Source organism: Stomoxys calcitrans, chromosome 4 (assembly GCF_963082655.1).
Source record: "Stomoxys calcitrans chromosome 4, idStoCalc2.1, whole genome shotgun sequence".
NCBI lineage: Eukaryota > Metazoa > Arthropoda > Insecta > Diptera > Muscidae > Stomoxys > Stomoxys calcitrans.
In genome coordinates, this window is record NC_081555.1 from 12,134,393 (window position 1) to 12,162,261 (window position 27,869).

At 37.5% G+C, this 27,869-nt stretch overlaps 1 protein-coding gene across 1 annotated transcript in view; it reads right to left on the bottom strand.

Annotated features, from left to right (window-relative positions):
• The window catches only part of LOC106093385 (uncharacterized), a 325,894-nt gene that overhangs the window by 114,678 nt on the left and 183,347 nt on the right, over window positions 1-27,869 (bottom strand). Inside the window, 2 exon segments of the mRNA XM_059366887.1 lie at window positions 15,944-16,109; window positions 21,571-21,680. Of these exon segments, the coding sequence (XP_059222870.1) occupies window positions 15,944-16,109; window positions 21,571-21,680 (276 nt within the window).

Here is a 27,869-nt window from a genome sequence, read left to right on the forward strand (position 1 = left end):
ACATGTGGAATGAAGCACAAAAAACAAAAAAAAAAAAACAAACGAAATTAAGGAGAAAGGGACAAAGAACCAGGGGAGCAAAGGACCAGGGAAAAGAGAAAAAATAAATGAACATATGACAACCAAAATGAGATTTTTATCGTTTACGCCGCCATTCTGCCATGGCTGCTTGACAAACATAATATATTGCTAAACATAACATTAAAAGTGATTGATTTGTTGGCATTAAATTCCCGGGGATAGAGCCTAAAAACGAAGCAACTACCACTGTCTGGCAAACGAAGAGAGTGACAAAAATACCAATGCTTTCACTTTCTGTTGTTGCTACTACAAAACTAAAGTCAATTTTATTACTAGAGGCCCATAAAAGGATTCGGTGCGCTTTGGGTTCCTTGCAGGAAGTAAAGCAATTTTGCAAATTCTTGGCTCATAGTTTGCCAGTGACTTGAACGCTATTTTTGCCTCAAAGGCCATCAATCACTACTGGACCATCATTAGTTTCAATTAGGATTTTGGCTATTGGTCACATAAAGCAGACAAATATGGCGATATATAAACCACAGAAGAGTTTATTTGATGGTTGCTGGGTGTATTGATCACATGGATAAGAGATATTTCAATAAAAGTCTATTTGCCATGAAAGGCCTTATAAAGATAAATGAGTAATTGAGTGGTATGGTTTGGAAAAGGTTTTCATTGAGTAGAGTTGGAAAACCGAAATCATTCAAAAATTGAATGGTTCAACAAATTTGTGCATGACTTGTTTTTGTTGCGGAGGGGGGATGGAAAAAATTGATGAGATGTTGGGGAATAATTTATTACAAAGAAATTAGAGCGGTATTTCCCCTAAGCCTACATAGCTTGGCAAATATATTATAAGGGGTTTCAGTATAAAAAAGTAGGTCTTTAGCTTTAAATTGCTGATTTAAAGAGTTGACCTCAAGGGCGTAAGACTTTTATTAATAAAGAACATGGTAGCGTATGAGTGTTATTAATGCAAATAAACCCAGAGTAATAAATGTATTTCTATATGAAATAACTTAAAAAAAGGGGGAAACCAAACAAGATATTTCATTAATAACTTCTTGAAATATCAATCTGTGACCCCTTGACAAGAATTATGTAGTTTTCATCCTCCATAAATGCTTAGTTGCACTAGCCATGTCTGTCCCTCCGATTGTCGAATCACTTTAGAATACGAATGTATAATGACATCTACCTAAAATTTAGCAATATGATAATTGATGGCGTTGGGTATTGAAAATGGGATTATCGGGCAGGTAAATCGATTGAATGAGTGGCTGCATGAGCCCCTAGAAATCTCAAATATCAGTCGATTGTGCGTTAAAGTTGGTAATAAAAGAACATTTAAGACCTTCAACCCCCACAACAAGTACGCGTCAGATGGGTTTTGCAATAGATTCCTCGATTTAATGATTTGAGGAAAAAGAAGCCTTGACATGGGCATCACGTTATAACTTCCAACATCAATGCTAAGAATGGTCCAAGTCTAATGGACAATAGCCTGGCATAGCTCCCATATAAACCGATCTCTTGATTTGACTTTTTGAGCCTATAGCAAATGCAAATTTGCCCATGAACATTCTATGTTAGGAACAGGAGCAAACTTCTTACGTATCAATGAGGGCTGCCCGATTCATGTTTAGGCTCAATGATAAGGGCCCTCCTGTTTTATAGCCGACTCCGAACGGCGTGCCACAATGCAAGTTTTCACATGCCATAGTACCTCACAAATGTCGCCAGGATTAGGAAGGAACAACCATCACTGAACATTTTTCTAATGTTCTCTCCCGTATTCGAATCCAGGCGCTCAGCGTCATAGGCGTACATGGGAGAAGTTTTCACATGACATAGTACCTCAAAAATTTCGCCAGGATTAGGAAAGAATAACCACCGCTGAAAAATTTTCTGATGTTCTAGCCAAGGATTCGAATCCAGGAGGTCAGCGTCATAGACGGACATGCCGAACTCTGCGCTACGGTGACCTCCTCCTTGGGCCTATAGAAGGCGCTCAAGGAGGAGGCCACCACCAGAAATTCTGTACGTCGCATTTTGCTATGTTTTTCAACGTCCGTGACAAAAATGGTTCTAATCAGCCTATAACCTGATTTAGCTTCCATACAAACCGATCTCCTGATTTAACATCTTGAGGGAGCAGTTATTATTCTAATTGGCTGAAACTTTTATATGGTGTTGTTTTTATGACTTTCTACATCCGACCCAAGAATGGTCCAAATCGGTCTGTAACCTGATAAAGCTTCCATATAAACAAATCTCCTGATTTGACTTCCTGAGCCTCTAGAGAGCGCCATTAACATTCAATTTGGCTGAAATTTTACATGCAGCGTTTTGCCTATAGAGGACGCTCAAGGAGGAGGCCACCACCAGAAATTCTGTACGTCGCATTTTGCAATGTTTTTCAACGTCCGTGACAAAAATGGTTCTTTCAACATCCGTGCTAAATATAGTCTTAATCGGCCTATAACCTGATATAGCTCCCATATAAACCGATTTCTCCGTTTTGACTTCTTGGGCCTCTAGAGGGCGCCGTTCAAGTCGGATTAGGCTAAAATTTGGCAGGTGGTGTTTCGTAATGACTTACTATAATCGTGACAAGGATAGTTCAAATCGGAAAATAATCGGATGTAGCTTCCATACAAACCGATCTTCTGATTTGACGTCTTGAACCTCTAGAGGGCGCTTTTTATGTCCGATTTGGCTGAAATTGGGCGCGTAGTGTTATAATGCGACTTTCAACATCCGTGCAACGTATGGTATAAAGAGTTTTGCTATAATTTCCAACACCTATGCCAAGTATGGTCTTAATATATCCATAATCTGATATAGCTCCTATATAAACCGATTTCACGATTTGTCGTCTTGAGCCTGCAGAGGGCGCCGTTATTATCCCATTTGGATGAAATTTTGCACACGGCGTTATCTTATGACTTTCTATAAACGTGCCAAGGGTGGTTGAAGTCGGAAAGTAACCTGGTATAGCTCCCATATAAAGCGATCTCCCGATTTAACTTATTCAGCCTCTAGAGGTCGTCTTTAATATTCGATTTGGTTGAAATTTGGCACGTTGTATTATTTCGCTACGTATGGTATAAACCGGTCGATATCCTGCTATAGCTTCCATATATACCGATTACCTCGATTTGACATCCAAAGCCTCTAGAGGGCGCAGTTATTGTTGAATTTTGCTAAAAATTTGCAAGTGATGTTTTGGTTTACTTTGTACATCTGTGCCAAGTACGGTCGGAATCGGTCCATAACCTGGTGTAGCTCCCATATAAACCAATCTCCTGTTTTGACTTTCTCAGCCTCTAGAGGGCGCCGTTAATATCCGATTTGACCGAAATTTGGCATGAAGTGTTGTTAGACATCCAACATTCGTGTCAAGTATGATTAAAATTGCCCCATAACCTAATAAAGCTTCCATATAAACCGATAAAACTTCTTCAGCCTCTAGAGGGCGCTATTATTATCTAATTTGGATGACATTTTGCGTTTTGTCATGGCTTTCAACATCCGTTTTATATACTGGTTAAATCGGTTCATAACTTGATAAAGCTTCCATCTAAATCGATCTTCTAATTTGTTTTCTACAGCCTCTAGAGGGCGCCGGTAGTATCCGACTTGGCTGTTATTTGGCATGAAGTGTTACTTTGCGACTTTCAACATCCGTAGCACGTATGGTATAAATCGGTCGCTACCCTTATAAAGCTCCAATATATACCGATCTCCTGATTTGACATCCTCAGCCTCTAGAGGGCGCCGTTAATAACAAATTTGATTGAAATTTGGCACAAAGTGTTTTGTTAGGACACCCAACATTTGTGTCAAGTATGGTTAAAATTGCCCCATAACCTGATAAAGCTCTCATATAAACCGATTAAACTTCTTCAGCCTCTAGAGGGCGCTATTATTATCTAATTTGGATGACATTTTGCGTTTTGTCATGGCTTTTAACATCCGTTTTATATACTGGTCAAATCGGTTCTTAACTTCATAAAGCTTCCATCTAAATCGATCTTCTGATTTGTTTTCTACAGCCTCTAGAGGGCGCCGGTAGTATCTGGCTTGGCTGTAATTTGGCATGAAGTGTTATTTTGCGACTTTCAACATCCGTAGCACGTATGGTATAAATCAGTCGCTACCCTTATAAAGCTCCAATATATACCGATCTCCTGATTTGACTTCCTCAGCCTCTAGAGGACGCCGTTAATATCCAATTTGACCGAAATTTGGCACAAAGTGTTTTGTTAGACATCCAACATTTGTGTCAAGTATGGTTAAAATTACCCCATAACCTGATAAAGCAACATCCGTTTTATATACTGGTCAAATCGGATCTTAACTTGATAAAGCTTCCATATAAACCGATCTTCTAATTGAAGTGTTATTTTGCGACTTTCAACATCCCTACAACGTATGGTAAAAATCGGTCGCTATTCTGATATAGCTTTAATATATACCGATCCACTGATTTGATTTCTAAAGCCTCTAGAGGGCGCAGTTTTTATCAAGTTAGGCTGAAACTTTGCACATGGTGTTTTGGTTTAGGTTCTACATCCGTGCCAAGTCGGTCGGAATCGGTCCATATCCTGGTGTAGCTCCCATATAAACCAATTTCTTAATTTGATTTTCTTTCTCAGCCTCTAGAGGGCGCGGTTAATGTTCGTTTTGTGCGAAACGGTAGCGTGGTTGGATTACTAGTGCAGGGGTCGTGGGTTCGATTCCCGTCAGAAGCCTTGGTCTGTCGCTAATGTGGTATCACAATGGACCTAAAATTGTCTAAGTGTACCTAACCTAACCTAACCCTTTATTCGATTTGGCTGAAATTTGGCATATGGAATCTTATTGAGATTTTCAAATTCCGTGTCACTTATCGTCTTAACCGGCATGATATAGCACTCATATAAACCGATCCCTTAATATTTTCTTTTGCCTATAGAGGGCGCCGTTTTTATCCAATTTGTCTGAAATTTGGCACGAAGTGTTTTGTTGTGACCTCCAACATCCTTGCCAAGTATGGTCCTGATGGGACTAAAATCTGATATAGCTCCCTAATAAACCAATCTCCTAATTTGTTTTCATTTGCCTCTAGATGGCGCCGTTTATATCCAATTTGTGTGAAATTTGGCACGAAGTGTTTTGTTGTGACCTCCAACATCCTTGCCAAGTAGGATCGTAATCGGACTATAATCTGGTATAGCTCCCTAATAAACCAATCTCCTAATTTGTTATCATTTGCCTCTAGATGGCGCCGTTTATATCCAATTTGGCTGAAATTCGGCACGAAGTATTTTGTTGTGACCTCCAACATCCTTGCCAAGTAGGATCGTAATCGGACTATAATCTGGTATAGCTCCCTAATAAACCAATCTCCTAATTTGTTATCATTTGCCTCTAGATGGCGCCGTTTATATCCAATTTGGCTGAAATTCAGCACGAAGTATTTTGTTGTGACCTCCAACATCCTTGCAAAGTATGGTCCTGATCGGACTATAATCTGATATAGCTTCCATATTAACCGATTTATTGATTTGTTTTCGGGAACCTCTAGAGAGCGCAATTTGTATCCGATTTTGCTGAAATATTGCATTTAATTCATTTTCATGACTTCCCACATAAGTATGGTGGCAATCCATAATCAGATATAAAATATCAAGCGCCATCTTGTGGTGGTAGATATGAAAATGGGCATATTTCATAATTATTATAATTTATACGCCCCTATGAACCAATGTATTCAAATTACTCATACAACCCTTGGTACCAAACATTTTAATCCCTTTTTTTCCAACAAAACAAAAAAGCTTGAAAAGGAAATTTCCCAGAATAACAAAGAAAATTCTCATATTTATCTAAACAGCCCTATCCATTAATCCCCTTAGTTGATATGAGGGTGCTTTAGACATTCTAAATTATGAAAATTACTTGATATATGAGATTCACACACAAGAGGCCATTCATCTTTTAACCTCTTAATTAAATAAATTTTTATGTTATAAAACACACACACAAAAAAGCCTCAAAAAGAAATTTTTCCATAGGAAATATGTATCGAATTACTTTTAAGGATGAGCCCGTGCCAGTTTTTGTAGGTCCTGGTCCGTGATGATAAGTCGTTTCAAAATAGATTATAATAAAATTCGTTACGGCAAAGCATATTCTGCCACAAGCACCATAACAACACCAACTACAAAAAAGGATATTATGATTTACGCCATATTCCTGTTAGTGGCAATATTGGCATTGTCTTTCGTTGTCTTACCAGCCGAAAGCCATAAATAATAAAAGAGCCTTAAAGCAAACACTGGGCGGGAGGGCAGGCAAACCAAAAAAATATAACGAAGAAGAAAATCTTCATATTTTCAGTTGCTGTTTTGTTAGGTCTTTGTGTATTTCCATATTTTGTCACGTTTTGTGTTACCTTCATGGCATGTGAGCAGCAGCAGACACACACACACACACACCTACATACACTCAAATCTATATTTATTGGTATTGCCATTTCCTTTGAGTTTCATAAGCAAACGGACAAAGTTATCAATTGTATAAGGATGATATGCAATATTGGCATAACGCTGCCATATTCTTGGTAGCTTTGCTTTGCCATGGTTTGCGTTCACTATTCTTTCTTAGTTTCTTAGCAGCCATTGTTTTATATCGATTTGCTACGTGTCCCAACACATTTCTGTGGAATTTCTTGTCTTCTGGTCTCAGCTCTCCATGCGAACAGGTAGAGATTTGTTCTGCTGTTTTTGATGTTTGTATTATTTTTTTTTTTTTTTTGGTACTGCTTATGTGAGAAATATTTATTACACCAGTGTATTGCGGAATTACTTTTCTGTCTTTGAAATGGTACTTTTGTGTTTTTGGTTTGGGGTGGTTGGTTAGGAATAGCCATTTGCCTCAATGTTGAAATTGGGAATACAAAAGAAATCTTCCGTCATAAACTTCGAGGTCATAGTTATGATAAGGAGAGATTCCATTCGATATTCTCGGAACAAGTCATACAGCTAAGCATGGCGGTGATTGAAGTTGACAGTTCAAAGATTAAGTGAAATCTGTCAAAACTCAATTAGAAGATATATTGGGATATGCGAAAGATTTTCGAGTATTAATGGAGAAAGGTAAAAAGTATGTGCTATGATTTATTTGGTTTTTTCTCTCTCTCTCTTTAATTCGCAAGGGATTTAAGTTGTAGTAATGTTGAACATAATTTTGAAGAAAATTGTTAAACAAATAAAATTTGGACCAAAATTTGTAAAGAAATTTTTGTAGAAAATGTTTTATAGAAATGAAGTTTAAACAAAAGTATTCAATAAAAATAAAATTTTTGGAAAAATTTTGTAAAAATATAAAATTTTGGAAAAATTTTGGAAAGTTTTTGTATAAAAATAAAATTTTCAAAAAATTTAAAACACACATTTTCACATTTCTGAGTTGTCTGAAAAATTTTTTAAAAATATTAAATTTTGGAAAAATTTTGGAAAATTTTTGTATAAAAATAAAATTTTTTTAAAATTTAAAAAACACATTTTCACATTTCTGACAAATTGGTAAATAAATGCGTCTTTCAAGGGCTCAAGAACTTAAATCGGTAGATCGGTCTAAAGGGGGCCTATATCAAGATATTTTCCGACGTCAAGACGATATTAAATACTGATGTCAAGGGCCTTAGAACAACTCACTGTGCCAAATTTGAGTAAAATCGGGTATTAAATGCGGCTTCTATGGACTATAGACCATAAATCTGGAGATCGAGGTACATGGGGGCTATATCAAGATATTGTCCGACGTTTAGACGATATTCGATACGGATGTCGAAGGTCTTAGGACAATTCACTGTTCCGATACGGATCGGTACTGATGTCGAGGGTCTTAGAATAACTCACTGTGCCAAACTTGAGCAAAATCGGGTATTAAATGCGGCTTCTATGATCCTTATACTTTATATCGGGAGATCGAGGTATATGGGGACTATATCAAGATATTGTTCGACGTCGAGATGATATTCAATACTGATGCCAAGGGTCTTAGAATAACTCACTGTGCCAAATTTGAGCAACATCGGGTATTAAATGCGGCTTCTATGGACCTTAGACCATAAATCGGGAGAACGAGGTATATGGGGGCTCTATCAAGATGTATTTCGACGCCAAGACGATATTCGATACGTATGTCGAGGGGCTTAGGACAATTCACTGTCTCGATACGGACTCGATACGAGGGTCTTAAAACAACTCACTGAGCCAAATTTGAGCAAAATCAGGTATTAAATGCGGCTTCTATGGACCTTAGACCATAAATCGGGAGAACGAGGTATATGGGGGCTCTATCAAGATATTGTCCGACGTTTAGACGATATTCGATACGAATGTCGAGGGGCTTAGGACAATTCACTGTCCCGAAACGGACTGATGTCGAGGGTCTTAGAACAACTCACTGTGCCAAATTTAAGCATATTCGGGTATTAAATGCGGCTTCTATGGGCCTTAGACCATAAATCGGGAGAACGAGGTATATGGGGGCTCTATCAAGATGATGTCCGACGTCTAGACGATATTAGGATACGGTTGTCGAGGGTCTTAGGACATTTCACTGTGTCAAATTTCAGCGAAATCGGTTATTACATTTGAGCAAAATCTATGGGCCTTAGACCTTAAATCGGGAGATCGAGGTATATGGGGGCTATATCAAGATATTGTCCGACGTCTAGAAGATATTCGGATACGGATGTCAAGGGTCTTAGGACAATTCACTTAACGATACGGATCGGTACGGGTGTCGAGGGTCTTAGAACTACTCAATGTGCCAAATTTCAGCGAAATCGGGTAATAAATGTGACTTCCATGGGTTTTCGAGATTTAATCGGGAGATTGCTATATATGGAGGCTATATCAAGATATTGCCCGATCGAGACCATATTCGATGTGGTTAGCGAGGGTTCCAAGATAAATCACTACGCCAAATTTTCGCGAAATCGGGTAATAACTGCGGCTTCTATAGGTGTTAGACCTTAAATCGGGACATCGGTTTATATGGGGGCTATATCTAGGTATTGTGCTATCTAGACGACATCGATTCAGATATCGAAGGTTCCAAGATAAATCAGCAAAATCGGGTTATAATTTCGGCATCTATAGGCCTTAGGCCTTAAATCGGGGATTTCGGTCTACAAGGGGGCTATAGCAAGGTATTGTCCAATCTAGACGATATGCGTTAGGGATGTTGAGGGTTCCAAGATAAATCACTATTCCAAATTTCAGCGAAATCGGACAAAAAATGCGTCTTTTATGGGCCTTAGAACTTAAATAGGGAGATCGGTCTATATGGGGGCTGTATCAAGGTACTGCCCGGTCTAGACGATATTCGGTATGGATATCTATGGTTCTCAGACAACTCACTATGCTAAATATCAGCAAAAATTACAAATTTTGCCCATGAACATTCCACTAAGGAACAGGGGCACATTTCTCACATATCAATTTTAAGCTCAATGATAAGGGGCCTACTTTTTTGGCCGAGTCCGAACGGCGTGCAGCAGTGCGACACCTCTTTGAAAAGAAGCTTGTTGCCAGCATTAGGAGGGGAAAACCACCGCTGAAATTTTTTTTCTGATGGTCTCGCCAGGATTCCAACCCAGGCGTTCAGCTTCATGGGCGCAAATCAGCAAAATGGTTAAATAAATGCGGCTTTTATAGCCTTTAGACCTTAAATCGAAATATCTGTTTATATGGGAGCTATATGAGACTTTACACCCATTTGGTTCATACATTTCACGAATGTTGTAAATCATAACAGAACACTACATGCACAAATTCAAACCAATCGTATAATAATTGCGGCATCTAGGGGCTTAATAGGTCAAGTGGAAGACCACTATATGGGAGCTTTATCCAAAACTGAACCGATATGGTCCATTTCGTCCGTCCGTCTTACCGTCTGATTTCGATAGATGTAGGGACGGATGGACAAAGATGACAAGATCGACTCACAATGTGGATACAATCAAGAATATGTATGCTTTATAGGGTCATAGATTGACATTTTAAGGAGCTACAAACGGAATGACTAGATTAATTTACCCCCATCTCCCAGTCCTATAGTGGTGGATATTAAACCGGTTGAACCGTTTTTCGAAATTATCATAGTATGTGTAGATTGTTTTGGAAGGAGCACTAGGATATATAATTTATTGATATTAGAAGGGGGCGCACCCTCCCCCTTGACCCAAAGGACATCCAAAAATAAAAGCGGAACATTATGGAATTGGAACATTTGGAACATTATGGAATTCTAATGAAAAGTATTCGGGAGTAGAATATGAATTTTGTACTAACATTAGGGTCCAGATACCCAGGGCTCGGCCAGAAGCCCTAGGTATCTGTACTAAAAATAGGGTCCAGGTACCCAGGGTTCGGCTAGGGCCCCTAGGTATCTGTATTACAAATAGGGTCCACATACCTATGGGTTGGCCAGGATACCAAAACCCCTTTAAATGGTCATTTGGGACGATCATGACTATATGGCATTCAAGTGAAAGGTATGCGGGAATGGACTACGAATATAGTCGGGAAGGAGCAATAGGCTATGTAATTGATTTTATTTTGAAAGGGACTGACCCTCCCCAAAAACAACAACCAAAAATAAAAGTGGACCAAACGAGACAATGTGGGGCTCAAATGAAAGGCATTCAGGAGTGGGAAACGAATGTGGAAACAAATAAGAATTGAGTTCAGGTACTTAGGAGGCCACACCGATCGCAAAACCACTTCCAGTGGACAACATAATGGGCGATCATGACAACATGAGGCTCAAATGAAATGTATTTAGAAGGTGATTACGCATATGGTCTGAATGGAGCAATTGTCTATACAATTTGTTTATATCGGAAGGGGGCGGACCTTCCCCCTTTCCCCAAAAGAACACCCAAAGATAAAACTGGACCGATCGGGACAATTTGGGACTCAAATTAAAGGTATTCAGGAGTAGGATATGAATTTCATAGTAAAGGTTGGGTCCGACACCAAAACCCTCTCATAGTGGATGGCATACTGGACGATCATGACAACATGAGATTTAAATGTAAGGTATTCGGTAGTTGATTACGAATATGATCTGGAAGGAGCAATGGGCTATATAAATTATTTATATCGGAAGCGAGCGGTACCTCCACTTACCCCAAAAGCAAACATCCAAAAATAAAAATGGACCCATCCGGGCATTGTGGGGCTCAAATGAAAGGCGTTCAGTAATTGAGTTCGAGTTTGATAACAAGAACTGGGCCCAGTACCAAGGGGGCGGCCCCGATCGTAAAACCATCCCAAATAGATATACTGGACAATCACGGCAATATGGGGCTCAAATGGAAAGTATTTGAGAGTAGATTACGAATATGATAACGCTCCACCCCCCAAAATCCCTCCCCCCAATGGGAATATTTGCCAATCATGGCAATATGGGATACAAGTAAAAGGTATTTGAAAGTAGATAAACAAATTGTACTGGGGAGAAACATGTGGTATTAAATAACAAACATATCTATCGCGTGGTGTTCATGAAGGCGCTTTGGAGCGGGCCAGTTTCAGGTAGTATTATATACAAAAATCAACTTGTGTCTGTTGTTTTGTTCGTTTCTTTATGTCTGCCGTATAGAATCGAAAACGGAGAAACCGATTTTCTTGATTTCTTCACTAATGGTGTAAAAGGATACTGGGATGAAAAATGGTGCGTCATTTTTAAACCCTACACCACTAATGTGGTACAGGGTGTTATAACTTAGGGCAGGGTGTTATAACTTCCCAAAAGGAAGAGAGATAGACCCATTGATAAGTATACCGATCGACTCAGAATAACTATTTTATTCGATTTAGCTATGTCCGCCTGTCTGTCCGTCTATCTGTCTGTCTGTAAGTTCATATGAATTTGTGCACAAACTACATGTCTCAGTTTTCATCCGATCGTCTTCAAATTTGAGGCAAGCATGTTTTTCGGCCTAAAGACAAAGCCTATTGAAATTGAAAAAAATTGGGATCAGATTTAGATATAGCTTCCATATATATGTTCGTCCGATTTGCAGTAATAATGCAATAAAATAGTCATTTGTTAACCGATTCTCTCGAAATTTGGCAGGAGCGATTTTCTTGTGACTCTCGACATTACTGATGTATTTCATAGAAATCGGTTCAGTTTACATATTTGCTCGAAATTTGATACCCATAAATAAAACACATCCGCCGAGCTCCATTAAATTGGTTCAAAATTAGTTATAGCTCCCACTTTGTACTTAAAGGGTATGTGAAGGGTATTAAACAGTCGGCACCGCCCGACTTTTGCCTTTCCTTACTGGTTCGGTAATAAGAATGGGCAAAGGACAATCCCCCTTACCCAAACTTTGGAGTTAGGTTGGCTATTTTTGGTGATTTTTTGTTTGGACTTTTATTGTTGGCAAAAAGCACAATTTTGGATGGTCTATCTGGGGGGACCTCCCCCACCACAAACGCATCCAAACGGATACAAAGACCGATCAGAGCAACATAAGACATAAATGAAGTTATTTCAGAGTAGAGCATGAATCTTACATCTATGTTTGGTGCTAAGTGTCTGGGAGCCTAAGTGTCGGACAACGCCCGACTTTTGCCTTTCCTTACTGGTTCGGTAATAGGAATGGGCAAAGGACAGTCCCCCTTACCCAAACTTGGGAGTTAGGTTAGCTATTTTTGGTGATTTTTTGTTTGGATATTTATTGTTGGCAAAAAGCACAATTTTGGATGGTCTATCTGGGGAGACGTCCCCCACCACAAACCCATCCAAACGGATACATAAACCGATCTGAGCAACATAAGACATAAATGAAGTTATTTAAGAGTAGAGCATCAATCTTAAATCTATGTTTGGTGCTAAGTGTCTGGAAGCCGCCCCATCACCAAAAAACCCCCCAAACCTGTGATACAATATGGGGCTCAAATGAAATATTTTTGGGATATCCGCTTTTGGAGACAAAGTTCCGTGGGATAACTTTTGTTACTTATACAGCAAAAGAAGACACAGCTGAGGGGTCGCGATTAAGATAATTTTCTATAAAAACACAGACCAAACTCTGCGCTACGGTGTGCAAAATTTCAGCTCAATATTTCTAAAGACAGTAGCGTGATTTTAACAGAAAGAGGTTGGTATATCCGTTAGTGGTTGGCATAAAAAATCTCAGCAGAGGGGTAAAATTCGTGTTCTGTTTTCTAAAAACAATTATCAATCATACGACTTTGGTAACCAACACTTGCCCCAACATATACAGTTGGCTTGTATAAACAAAACTTTGAAGTCCTTTAAGTTCCAGTTATACCTTGGCATTCCCCATTTAACACATTCATTACATTTTTAGCTTGGACTTCCACGAACTAGTCTCCAATAATTTTATTTTAAAATAATAGATTCTCTTCCTATCATCTATCGTTTTGAACACATGAAGAATATAACAAATTTAAAGATATTCTGGGCAGAAGATAAAAAAAAACAAACAACTGCCAAACATTTCAACATTCAACATTTATCTCTGCTAACAACGTTAAAAGTTGTCAACAGGGAAACTGTTGTTGACAGCTTTTTTTCCGCAGAAGCTATGTTGGCACATCGCATCACATCATCTTCATCTTCATTTATTAAGCATGTTTTTTTTTTGGAGTGAAGGGGAGCTTTATTGTAAAGGATAGGGGAATGCAAACACGTGTATGTTTGTTAAACTTTTAAATAATTTGCTGCCTTTCTCATTTGTTATAAAGTAAACGCCTGACTGGATTTGAACTCTATAATTGGATGTTGATGCTTTTGAGCAATCACTATTATTTATAGAAAATTATTGATAAAATCTAAAACAAAGGCAAACAAAATTAAAGGAATCTAATAAAGAGGAAATTACAAATTACGAAAAATGGGGATTTGATTGAGAAAACGGGCAATGTGATTAGTTTAGGTTGAAACAAGTAAGAGCGTGCTAAGTTTTTGTTGGGTTTGGTAGGATTTTTCTTCAATTTTGGTAGGAAATAATTTTCTTGAGTGGCAACACTGGGTAGCATATCTTTCAAATGTAGCCAGCATTAGTAAGGGGATAACCATCGCTGAAAATGTTTGATGTTCACGCAGGGATTCGAACCCAGGCTTTCGGCCACGCCATGGTGGCCTTCCTTATAGTTAGTTTGTATAAGACCAATAAAATTTCCTAAAGGCTCAGCGGGGAAATCGCCCTCATACAAATATGTGATGTCTGAAATGTTGGCTCAATGAAGCTTTAATGGCTGAATACCTCACAAATGACCCCCAGCTCTGGTGAGGTGATAACCACCACCAAATTTGTTTTCCTGTTTGAATCACCTGGTAATTAGTGACGAAGAGCGGTCATGCTAGACTATGCGTCACGGTGGCGTATAATTGCTATTATCATTCAATTGGGATCTATAGAGCGTATGATTAACTTTAATCAATTAGAGTTTGGGAAAATAGGCCAAATTTTTTTCTAAAATGAAAAGGGTAAGTATTAATTTGAATTATTCTTCCTTTTACCAGTATATTTACCTCCTCTGGGTTTCATTTTGGTAAAAACTTTTCATGTCAATGCTACACAGAGAGCCTTATGTTCTCTTCTTACTGGGGTGGCGTATGAGTATTATTATTTAATTGCCTGCATTGGTGCGTATGAGAGATATTTATTTTTTTTATTGATTTCCTTAATGTAAGCACTTTGTCTGCAGGGCCAACAATGAACCAGTCAATAGACTACAACAACCACTTCCTTATTACACTGCTCGGTGACTAGGCTAAGAACGAACATATGGTGTACATTATATTTTTATTTTAAGCAAATAATCTTTATGATCAACATAATAATCATAATTCCATATGCTTATAATTATTTTTTTTTTTGTCTTCTAGTTGGTGCTGTGTGTGTGTGCTGAACTCTTGGCCTTATAGACATACTCATAGTTTCATTTTAGCGCCTTATTTAATGAGTTTTGTATGCCATGGCATTTAGATACTCTGAGTGTGTTTGAGCTGAAAGCCTGGCACATTTGCCTTTGTCAACTTTTGCAAATTGTTTGTTTAGTAAATTATCCTTGAAATATGAGAAATATGGGAAGGAGTTGTCTCCTATATATATATATATATGTGTGTGTGTGTGTATGTGTACTGGTATCTGCCAGTGGTTATGTCAGAGTGTGCTTTTGTGAGTATATTTACTTATATAGCCAGCACCCTTATTTGGTGCTTTTGCTGGCTGATAACAAATTTTCTGTGCTATTGTGAATAGACGATGTATCTTCGTTTCTTAATTTAAATCATAATTATGGCAGATGATGGTCGCTGCTGGTGGTAAGCTCTGCAGACCTCCTACCAGTGGCAACTGAAAAGACCTATGATTTCCCATGAAATTTAAGATTATGGCCTCATAAGCGTAACTGCTGTGATTTCAGCCTTTTGGTTTTTGCCTTTCCCCCCACCCCCCCCCAAAAAATAGGGCTCCTACTGCGAGCTTACAAAAATCTCCAACATGGACTGCTGAAATTATATAGGATTTTGTTTGTTTGTATGGGTATGTAAGATTTCATGTGTTTTCTTCTTTGTTTTGGTTTTGTGTTTGTGCTTTGTGCAAGTTTCAGAATTTGTTTTACAATTACAGGGCTGCCTACTGAGGTGCCTACATGGTGTGCCTATAGCAAAAACGTAATTTTAATACAAATAGCTGCGACCAACAAAGAATGTTTGTTATTTACCCAACCAGGAATGTTTGTGTTTAAATTTTTTTCTACATACATTAAAAGTAGGGGCGAGGGGTGAGAGGTTGAGGTTTTTGTTTGGTTTGTTGGCAAGGGAGGGGCATATCTTGAGATAGGCTTGTTTACAAAACACATACCTGAACATGCCTGCGGTGGCAGTGGAAATATTAGTGTTGTTGAACTTTTGCGACGCGCCACAGCACAACCTAAGGACTGGGGTTTAAAGCTTCTCAGCTGTTGCATAAAATCGGAGCACTCCATGAGGGCAACGTCTGCAAAATGCAGGTCGCAGAGTATATGGTTCTGAAAAGGAAATAAACGAAAGAAAGCAAATTAAATGCATGTTATTTTAATAATTTAAAGCACAATCGGGGTAAAGCCTAATCTATAATAATATGTGTATAGGGGGGCGTATACTTATTATTAATTAAAATGTTAACGGACATAGGATATATGTAAAATTTGTAGAAGTGCATTAAGGCAAATAAAAAATCCCAAAAACTATGTTTTTTTGCCAATAAATCTCATTTTTCCATGACTTAATATAATTAAAAGAAATCATACGCTCTATAGGCCAATAAATAATAATAGTTATACGCACTCTTGTTCGACTGTCAGTCTTATCCATGGGATGTATGGGTATACTTAAAATGTTACCCAAAAGTTAAGGCTGCAGTTATGGTTCGTCTACCCAAAGTGGTGTATCTTCCAAACGCATGAAGCTGTCTGGTCAAAATTTTTTTTTACCTTACCCTAGTACCCTATGCAAATGCAAATTTGCCCATGAACATTCCATTAAGGAAGGGGGCAAACTACTACCCTATGTTAGTTTGTAACATACATTAGGAAGAAAAATATACCCATTGATAAGTATAACGATCGACACAGATTCACTTTCTGATTTGATTTAGCTATGTCCGGCTTTCCGTCCTTGTCAACTTGTGTTCAAAATACTAACTAAATTTCCCATGAACATTGCATTTGGGAACAGTGGATACTTCTCTCATATCAATGAGTGCAGCCCGATTAATGTTTATGCTGAATGGAAAGGGGCTTCCTTTTTTAGGCCGAGTCGGAACGACGTGCCGCATAGCGACACCACTTGGTAGAGAAGTTTTAACATGGCAGGATACCTCATAAATGCAGCCAGTAAAAGGAAGGGGAGAAACCACGGCTGAACATTTTTCTGAAGTTCACGCCGGGTTTCGAACCCAGGCGTTCAGCGGCGGGTGTGCTAAATAAACTCTACGCTACGGTGGCCTCCAGACTATGATTAGAAGATTTAAATTCGAGATTTCGGGAAATTCATGAAATGAGGAAATCCGACAGTACGAATTGATATGAGGACCTTAATGGAATGGATTTTGATGAAATTTTCGGAGAATGAAGAGCTTGCTTAACGTACAGAATCATGTATAGGGTTAGTTAGTGTAGATAATTGACAGATTACCAGAACCTAAATGGCAAATAAACTGGAAGCAAAAGTTTTCTGAGCAGTCAATGGGAATTAGGGTCACAACTGGGCTCTGCACACTGTATGATTTAAGAAATTTCACAAATATTTAATTTCAAAGTAATTTGTGCGATACTTTTTTTAGTATTTTAATAGGAATAGGTGGAAACTCTACTCCGAAATTGTACACCGGGCAAACCTTACCTAATCTGGTCATCTGAAGATTAGCCAGTTTGCATTTGCCATTTTTTTTGTACTAAATACAAATTAAAACAAGTAAAAAGGCATTAAGTTCGGCCGGATATTTTTCGGGTATATATGTAAACCACCTTTCATCAAAATCCGGTTAAAATTGCATACCTTATGTCCCATAACAATATATATCGAAATATGATCCGATTTGGACCAAATACTAATAAGCACAAGTTATTGTTCAATTATGTATAACAAAATATTGGTCTTTTTAGTAGCTATATCTAAAAGTAAACCGATCTGACTGACATACAATATGGATGTCGAAAACGTAAGTCAATGTGTCAAATTTCAGTTCGGATTATAGGTTGCCCAAAAAGTAATTGCGGATTTTTTAAAAGAAAGTAAATGCAATTTTAATAAAACTTGGAATGAACTTTAATCAAATATACTTTTTTTACACTTTTTTTCTAAAGCAAGCTAAAAGTAACAGCTGATTACTGACAGAAGAAAGAATGCAATTACAGAGTCACAAGCTGTGAAAAAATTTGTCAACGCTGACTATATGAAAAATCCGCAACTACTTTTTGGGCAACCCAATAAATGCGCCTTTTTTGGGGCCAAGAATTAAAATCGAGATATCGGTCTATAAGGCAGCTATATGCAAATCTTGATCGATCTAGACCAAATTGCAGAAAATATGTGGAGGGGCTTAACTCAACTCTCTGTCCCAAATTTCGGCAACATCGGACAATAAATGCTCCTTTTATGGGCCCAAAACATTAAATCGAGAGATCGGTCAATATGGCAGCTATATCCAAATCTGAACCGATTTGAGTGAAATTGAAGAAGGATGTCGAAGGGCCTAACAGAACTCACTGTCCCAAATTGCGGCGACATCGGACAATAAATGTGCTTTTTATGGCCCCAAAACCTAAAACCGAGAGATCGGTCAATATGGCAGCTATATCCAAATCTGGACCGATTTGAGTGAAATTGAAGAAAGATGTCGAAGGGCCTAACAGAACTCAATGTCCCAAATTGCGGCGACATCGGACAATAAATGCGCCTTTTATGGCCCCAAAACCCAAAACCGAGAGAACGGTCTATATGGCAGCTATATCCATATCTGAACCGATCTGTGCCATAATGCAGAAGTATGTCAAGGGGTTTAACTTAACTCTCTGTCCCAAATTTCGCCAACATTGGACAATAAATGCTCCTTTTATGGGCCCAAAACATTAAATCGAGAGATTGGTCAATATGGCAGCTATACCCTAATCTAAACCGATCTGGGCCAAATTGATGAAGAATGTCGAAGGGCCTAACAGAACTCACTGTCCTAAATTGCGGCGACATCGGACAATAAATGCGCTTTTTATGGCCCCAAAACCTAAAACCTAGAGATCGGTCTATATGGCAGCTATATCGATATCTGGACCGATCTGTGCCATAATGCAGAAGTATGTCAAGGGGTTTAACTTAACTCAATCAATGCGACTTTTATGGGCCTAATACCCTAAATCGGAGGATCGGTCTACGTGGCAGCTATATCCAAATCTGGAACGATCTGAGCCAAATTGACGAATAATGTCGAAGGGCCTAACACAACTCCACGTCCCAAATTTCAGCAAAATCGGATAATAAATGTTGCTTTTATGGGCCTAAGACCCTAAATCGGAGGATCGGTCTATATGGCTATATCCAAATCTGAACCGATCTGAGCCAAATTGACGAAGGATGTCGGAGGGCCTAAGACAACTCACGGTCTCAAATTTCAGCAAAATCGGGTAATAAATGTGGCTTCCATTGGCCTAAGACCCTAAATCGGAGGATCGGTCTACGTGGCAGCTATATCCAAATCTGGACCGATCTGAGCCAAATTGACGAAGGGTGTCGAGGGGCCTAACACAACTCACTGTCCCATATTTCAGCAAAATCGGATAATAAATGTGGCTTTTATGGGCCTAAGACCCTAAATCGGAGGATCGGTCTATATGGCAGGTATATCCAAATCTGGACCGATCTGAGCCATATTCACGGTGGATGTCGAGGGGCCTAACACAACTCACAGTCTCAAATTTCAGCAAAATCGGATAATAAATGTGGCTTTCATGGGCCTAAGACCCTTAATCGGATGATCGGTTTATATGCAGCTATATCCAAATCTGGACCGATCTGAGCCATATTGACGGAGGATGTCGGAGGGCCTAAGACAACTCACAGACCCAAATTTCAGCAAAATCGGATAATAAATGTGGCTTCCATTGGCCTAAGACCCTTAATCGGAGGATCGGTTTATATGGCAGCTATATCCAAATCTGAACCGATCTGAGCCAAATTGACGAAGGATGTCGGAGGGCCTAAGACAACTCACAGACCCAAATTTCAGCAAAATCGGATAATAAATGTGGCTTCCATTGGCCTAAGACCCTTAATCGGAGGATCGGTTTATATGCCTGCTATATCCAAATCTGGACCGATCTGGGCCAAATTGATGAAGGGTGTCCAAGGGCCTAACACAACTCACTATCCCATATTGCAGCAAAATCGGATAATAAATGTGGCTTTTATGGGCCTAATTCCCTTAATCGGAGGATCGGTTTATATGACAGCTATATCCAAACCTGGACCGATCTGCGCCTTATTCACCGTGCATGTCGAGGGGCTTAACACAACTCACTGTCCCAAATTTTTGCAAATTCGGATAATAAATGTGGTTTTTATTGGCCTAAGACCCTAAATCGGCGGATCGGTCTATATGGGGGCTAAATCAAGATATAGTCCGATATAGCCCATCTTCGAACTTAACCTGCTTATAGACAAAAAAAGAATCTGTGCAAAGTTTCAGCTCAATATCTTTATTTTTGACGACTGTAGCGTGATTTCAACAGACAGACGGACGGACATGTCTAGATCGTCTTAGATTTTTACGCTGATGAAGAATATATATATACTTTATAGGATCGGAAATGGATATTTCGATGTGTTGCAAACGGAATGACAAAATGAATATACCCCCATCCTTCGGTGGTGGGTATAATAAAAGTATTATATGCATCATACGCCCCAGAGATCAACGTTATTAATATAAATTATACGCAACATTGTTTTTTGCGTTAATTAAACATAATTATACGCCATATGGGACACAAGAAGGTACTTGACTTTAAAACGTGTAAGTTGAATAGGCTGCTTAGTTCGGCCCTCTACCATGGATCGCATTTGTGAAGTTCTTTCCCCGGTATCTCTTTATAGGCAAACAACGGATAATGGATAATTGCTATGCTGTTGAAGCTACATCAGATTATGAACCGATTCGACGATCACACCTGGATGGATGTTGAAGACCATGGTGGAAGTTATTGTGCAAAATTTCAGCCAAACCAGATTATTCGATTTGGCTGCAAGAGGTGAAATTGAGAAATTGTTTTATATGGGAGCTATATCAGGTTGCAAGGTAAAAGAAACTAATTGTTCCATGTTTCTGTTCAATATCTTCATTTATAAAGACAGTAGCATGGTTAGCAGAGTACGGACTGACAGACATGGCTAAATGGCGGGTATACAAAATGTCATACGCCCCAGAGGCCAATATAATTCATGTTAGTAATACGCACCATTGCACTTTTTACTATTGAAATTAATCATTCGCCATAGAGGACCAAATAAAATATATACTAAAAACTTGTTTTTTACGATTTTATTCTATGGGTTGCCCAAAAAGTAATTGCGGATTTTTTAAAAGAAAGTAAATGCATTTTTAATAAAACTTAGAATGAACTTTAATCAAATATACTTTTTTTTTACAATTTTTTTTTTAAAGCAAGCTAAAAGTAACAGCTGATAACTGACAGAATAAAGAATGCAATTACAGAGTCACAAGCTGTGAAAAAATTTGTCAACGCCGACTATATGAAAAATCCGCAATTACTTTTTGGGCAACCCAATACATAAAATTATTCGTAAAATGGGTTTTGAAATATTTGGAATTTTCATCTAATGTTTTCCTTCCATTTTGACATAAAATATTGTAAATCGAAAAAGCTTCTAATGTCTCCTATTTTTTCCTTTCAATCTAGATTTCTTTTTACATTTTTTTTATAGTAATATTCTTACCTTGAATCTTCTGGCCCGTTTCTGATTACGCCCAGTCAAATTCAGACCACAGGAATTGCAGCGTAAACATTCCTCATGATAATGATTGTTATCATAGAGTGGTGAAGGTTCTGTAAATGAAATGACAAAATAAAAAAAAAATCATGTCCATTAATTACAAGACGAAAAAAATCAAAGCAAATAAAATTCATTAAATAAAATGCTAAAGACATTTACAGGCGACCCAAAAAGCCTCTGGGCCACAAAACAAATGGTCTAGGGGGGTAAAATATCTTTTTTTCTCATTTTGGGGCTTAACTTCGAGCAATAGAACCCTGGTATGTGCTGAGTATTTGGGGGGGAGACAAATGAGTTTGTTAATAATTAATTAATTAAAAATAAAAACATGTGTTTCCTGAGTACCCCCCCAATGAGAATGACAGGGGTGGGAGCTTTTTCTTTCTTGTGATTTGACTATTCATAAATATAATGGCCATCATGTGCTGGGTAAGAGTATATGTTATTTAGTTTATGATTATTACCACTCACATACAGATGTGCCATGCTTAGTGATATCATCAGTATAATTACGGTAATCTCTCATAAAAATGCTTCCTAGACTTGATTCCTAAATGGGATGGGAGGTGTGTGTGGTACGCTATGTTATGGCAGAGAATTAAAAGGGGGAGGGGTAGCCTGATGACTTTGATGTTAGTCATGATGCTAATGATGTTGCTACGGCTGTTGATGATGAGCAAATCATAGTCAATATGAAAATGACAATCATTGTTGGAGCCCACAAAAATCTGTCGGCTCGTAGCAGGCAAACACACACACACACACACACAATAAATATTGTACACAGCAGGCTCTACGTCATATTGTGTTGCCTGGGCAAAACAATTGAGTCAACCATATAGCCCTCAGGTTATGACATTAGGAAAACCCTGATTATACCTACTATACGTACTACTAGGACTACTATAAATTAGATGACATGATAAAGTGGAGAAATGGCTTGCTGTGAGTGCTTCATTTGAGGGCTCTAAGAGGCTTCTTCATGGCTTCAACAGCAAGCAAAAAAAAGAAACAACGAATATAAGCCAAAAACCCAAAACCAAATGAACAAACATTTTGACATCAAACATAAAATTCTGCTGCTGCTGTTGTCGTCGTCTCTGGACAATGTGTTAGGGCACATATGTCTTTTATTTTTCCCACAATGAGTGCACGAGTGTATGATTGTTTGAAGAGCTTGTTTGCCTAAATGAGAATATTTTCAGAGCCAAGAAAATATGTTGATTTTTCGAAAAGGAATATATGGGCCATTGAGAAGGATTTAGGTTAGGGGGTTTCTGGTACAGGAAATGATTTTCGATTTCCAATTTCCAATTTAAATAAAAATTGCTTTTTTATTTTGTTGCATATGATATCTAAGGTTGATTGTGCTTGTTGTGCATATGTCATAGATTGCTGAGGTGAACATTGAACGTATGATTTATGCTAATTGCTTGTACACCTGGTCGTATGTTTTATGCATATGTAGAAATTGCAAATTAAGCAAAAATTCAAGTAAGATTTTAAAATGTTGTTTGGTTTACTTTATATGTACCATTTTAATCAAAATTTTATTATGCAATGCAAATTTGTCCATGAACATTCCATTATGGAACTGGGGCAAACCTCTCACATATCAATCAGTGCTGTCCAATACAAGTTTAAGCTCAATGATAAGGGGCCTTCTTTTTATAGCCGTGTCTGAACGGTGTGCGGCAGCGCAACATCTCTTTTGGCAGAAGTTTTTATATGGCTGCCATACCATTTTTTAACCCACCACCAAAGGATAGGGGTATATTAATTTTGTCATTCCGTTTGCAACACATCGAAATATCCATTTCCGACCCTATAAAATATATATACCTTGCTCAGCGTAAAAATCTAAGACGATCTAGCCATGTCCGTCCCTCTGTCTGTTGAAATCACGCTACAGTTTTTAAAAATAGATGTACTGAGCTGGAGCTTTGCACAGATTCTATTTTTGTCCATAGCAGGTAAAGGGCGTAGATAAGCTATATCGGACTATATCTTGATATAGCCCTCATATAGACCGATCCGCCGATTTAGAGTCTTTTGCCCATAAAAACCAAATTTATTATCCGATTTTGCTGAAATTTGGGACAATGAGTTATCTTCGACACCCTTCTTCAATTTGGCGCAGATCGGTTCAGATTTGGCTATGGCTGCCATAAAGACCGATCTCACGATTTAAGGTTTTGGGCCCATAAAAGGCGCCTTTATTATATGATGTCGCCGAAATTTGGAACAGTGAGTGAAGTTAGGCCACTAGACATCTTCCTAGAATATGGCACAGATCGGTCAAGACTTGGATATAGCTGCCATATAGACCGATCTCTCGATTTTAGATTTTTGAGCCCATAAGTGGCGCATTTATTGTCCCCCTAATTTGGGACAATAAGTCGTGTTAGGCCCTTTGACATCCTTCTTTAATTTGGCCCAAATCGGTCCAGATATAGATATAGCTACCATATAGACCGATCTCTCGATTTAGGGTTTTGGGCCCATTAAAAGCGCATTTATTATCCGATATCGCCGAAATTTCGGACAGTGAGTAGTGTTAGTACCTTCGACATCCTTCTTCAATTTGGCGCAGATCGGTCAAGATTTGGATATAGCTGCCATATAGACCGATCTCTCGATTTTAGATTTTTGGGCCCATAAGTGGCGCATTTATTGTCCCCCTAATTTGGGACAATAAGTCGTGTTAGGCCCTTTGACATCCTTCTTTAATTTGGCCCAGATCGGTCCAGATATGGATATAGCTGCCATATAGACCGATCTCTCGATTTAGGGTTTTGGGCCCATAAAAAGCGCATTTATTATCCGATATCGCCGAAATTTCGGACAGTGAGTAAAGTTAGGCCCTTCGATATCTCTCTGCAATTTGGCCCAGATCGGTTCATGGATATAGCTGCCATATAGACCGATCTTTCGATTTAAGGTTTTGGGCCCATAAAAGGCGCATTTATAGTCGAATTTCGCTGAAATTTGACAAAGTCGTGAACAATGACTTGTACTTATTAGACCTCTCAATATTCGTGTCGAATTTGCTCCAAATCGGACAATAGTTCGATAAAGCTGCTATGTGGGCATAAATTATCCATTTTTCACCGGATTATGACAAAAGGTGGTTTACATATATACCCGAGGTGGGTGGGTATCCAAAATTCGGCCGGGCCGAACTAAATGCATTTTTTCTTTTTTTAAATGGCAAAGTTTCTCACAAATGTCGCCAACAGAAGATAAACACTGCTGAAAATTTTTTTCTGATCTTCTTGCCAGGATTCAAATCTAGGCGCTCAGCGTCATAGGCGGACATGCTAACCTCTGTGCTACGATGGCCTTTAATGTAACTTCTTTTATACCCTCCACCATAGGATAGAGGCATACTAGTTTCGTCATTCTGTTTGTAACTACTCGAAATATTCCTCTGAGACACCATCAAGTATATCTATTCTTGATCGTCATGTCATTTTAAGTCGATCTAGCCATGTCCGTCCGTCTGTCCGTCCGTCCGTCTGTCAGTCGAAAGCACGCTAACTTTTGAAGGAGTAAAGCTAGCCGCTTGAAATTTTGCTCAAATACTTTGAAATTTTGCACGACGTCTTTTGTTATGATTAGGTTTAGGTTTAGGTTTAGGTTAAGGTTTAGGTTTAGGTTTAGGTTTAGGTTTAGGTTTAGGTTTAGGTTTAGGTTTAGGTTTAGGTTTAGGTTTAGGTTTAGGTTTAGGTTTAGGTTTAGGTTTAGGTTTAGGTTTAGGTTTAGGTTTAGGTTTAGGTTTAGGTTTAGGTTTAGGTTTAGGTTTAGGTTTAGGTTTAGGTTTAGGTTTAGGTTTAGGTTTAGGTTTAGGTTTAGGTTTAGGTTTAGGTTTAGGTTTAGGTTTAGGTTTAGGTTTAGGTTTAGGTTTAGGTTTAGGTTTAGGTTTAGGTTTAGGTTTAGGTTTAGGTTTAGGTTTAGGTTTAGGTTTAGGTTTAGGTTTAGGTTTAGGTTTAGGTTTAGGTTTAGGTTTAGGTTTAGGTTTAGGTTTAGGTTTAGGTTTAGGTTTAGGTTTAGGTTTAGGTTTAGGTTTAGGTTTAGGTTTAGGTTTAGGTTTAGGTTTAGGTTTAGGTTTAGGTTTAGGTTTAGGTTTAGGTTTAGGTTTAGGTTTAGGTTTAGGTTTAGGTTTAGGTTTAGGTTTAGGTTTAGGTTTAGGTTTAGGTTTAGGTTTAGTTTAGTTTAGTTTAGTTTAGTTTAGTTTAGTTTAGTTTAGTTTAGTTTAGTTTAGTTTAGTTTAGTTTAGTTTAGTTTAGTTTAGTTTAGTTTAGTTTAGTTTAGTTTAGTTTAGTTTAGTTTAGTTTAGTTTAGTTTAGTTTAGTTTAGTTTAGTTTAGTTTAGTTTAGTTTAGTTTAGTTTAGTTTAGTTTAGTTTAGTTTAGTTTAGTTTAGTTTAGTTTAGTTTAGTTTAGTTTAGTTTATTATTTTTTAGTTAATTTTTTTTACTTTACTTTAGTTTTTAATTAGTTTTGTTTTATTTTATTTTTGTTTTCACTTTTAATATATTTTATATAAGTAAATGATATTTTGTCCCCTTATTGAACGTTTATTTTCCATGTCCTCATCTTCCTCAAGAGCTTTTGCTGGTTCAATCGATGATTGTTTGCAATACTCTCTTCTCACATTTTACAATTACTTCAAAATAGATTTTCATAGTTTCCCTTACTTCGCGTGTATTCATGGCATTTAAACAAATGTCACTATAGTACTTTAGCATTTTCCGCTAACCCTTTTTGCTTTTAATTAATATGATGCTCATATATACATACACAGGCGAATACTATGAGAAAAGTGACATTTAATGCACAAGGTTTCGCTATGAAAGAGGGAGTGGAAGTTTAAAAAAATGCAAAAACAAAATAATTAGAGCATACATTTAGCTTTAGTATACTTTGGTCACAAGAGTAGCCAACAACAAAGTAGCCAATAAACATTAAAGTTAACGAGGCGCAGAACTCTTATGTGTAATGCAAGAGTCATCATCATTATTCATATACGTTATGGGAGGGTAGTGGTAATTGTTAAACAAAAGTTGTAAAGAAATTGGAAATACCATTAAGGAATTAAATGGTATGCTAGGGAATGTTTTAAGTGTAAAATAAACTTAGAAATATATTTTCGAAACAAATTCAAAACTCTTTCTAGGGCGAAACTATTGCAAATATATAACTGTACTGTTAAATGTTCAATTCAATGAAATTTTTATGAACATTTTTCAAAACTTTTAAATTTTTTTTTAAAAACGAACTCCAAATTTAAGGGAACCATTTTTTTTTAATTATTACACTTTTTTTAATGGTTTCCAAATTTAACAAATCATTTTTTGATATTTATTCTAATTCTGATCAATTTTTTTCCTAAATTCCTTAAAAATATTTTTCAAGGATTTAGAACATTTTGTAGAATTTTTTTTTTAATTTTTTTGAGAATTGGTTCCATATTTTCTTGTACATTTTTGTTTTCTAATTTGCTTGAAGTTTTTTTTAATTTTCTTACGTTTTTTTTTAAAATTTTTTTTGAAAAAAAATTGATTTTTTTTATATAAAAGACCTAAAGTTTTCTTACCCCCAAAAATTTATTTTGTAATTAAATTTTTATCAAATTTTGTTAGAATTTTGTAAAATTTTTATTTTTAGCGATTATTCTTTTTTCAATTAAAATTTTTAGTGATGTTTCCTAATGAGTTGGATTAAATTGTTTGAATCATTAAAAGAAAATATCATTTTGAACATTAGAGCGTATAATTTACATTAATATTAAGGCCCATAGAGCGTATGATTTGTATTAATGTGTAGGCCCATATAGCGTATAACTAATATTCCATCATTACTTGTACTCGGGAGAAGTTAATAGACATAATATTCAATTACTAATGGCAATCTCTTTTAATTCCCCATATTCTCACAATTTATGTAGTCATTTCTGCATTTTTTTTCTTATAGCCATCAAAGTTTTGCCCCTTAACCCCCCTTTTAGTTTCTTTTCATATCATTTTGGCCGCTGAATTCCCCCAACTAATCAATGGCCAATCCCAATGATATTACTTGCAGCAAAACTGCTCAACAATGAATTTCCATATTCAAACGAATATTCCTGCCAGCAAAGAAACAAAACGACATTCAATATTTGCAAAAACACAAAAGGCGTACACATTAAAGCGCGTGAACTCAGCGCAAAATTTTGTATGGGTGGGTCAAAAGGGAGAAATGA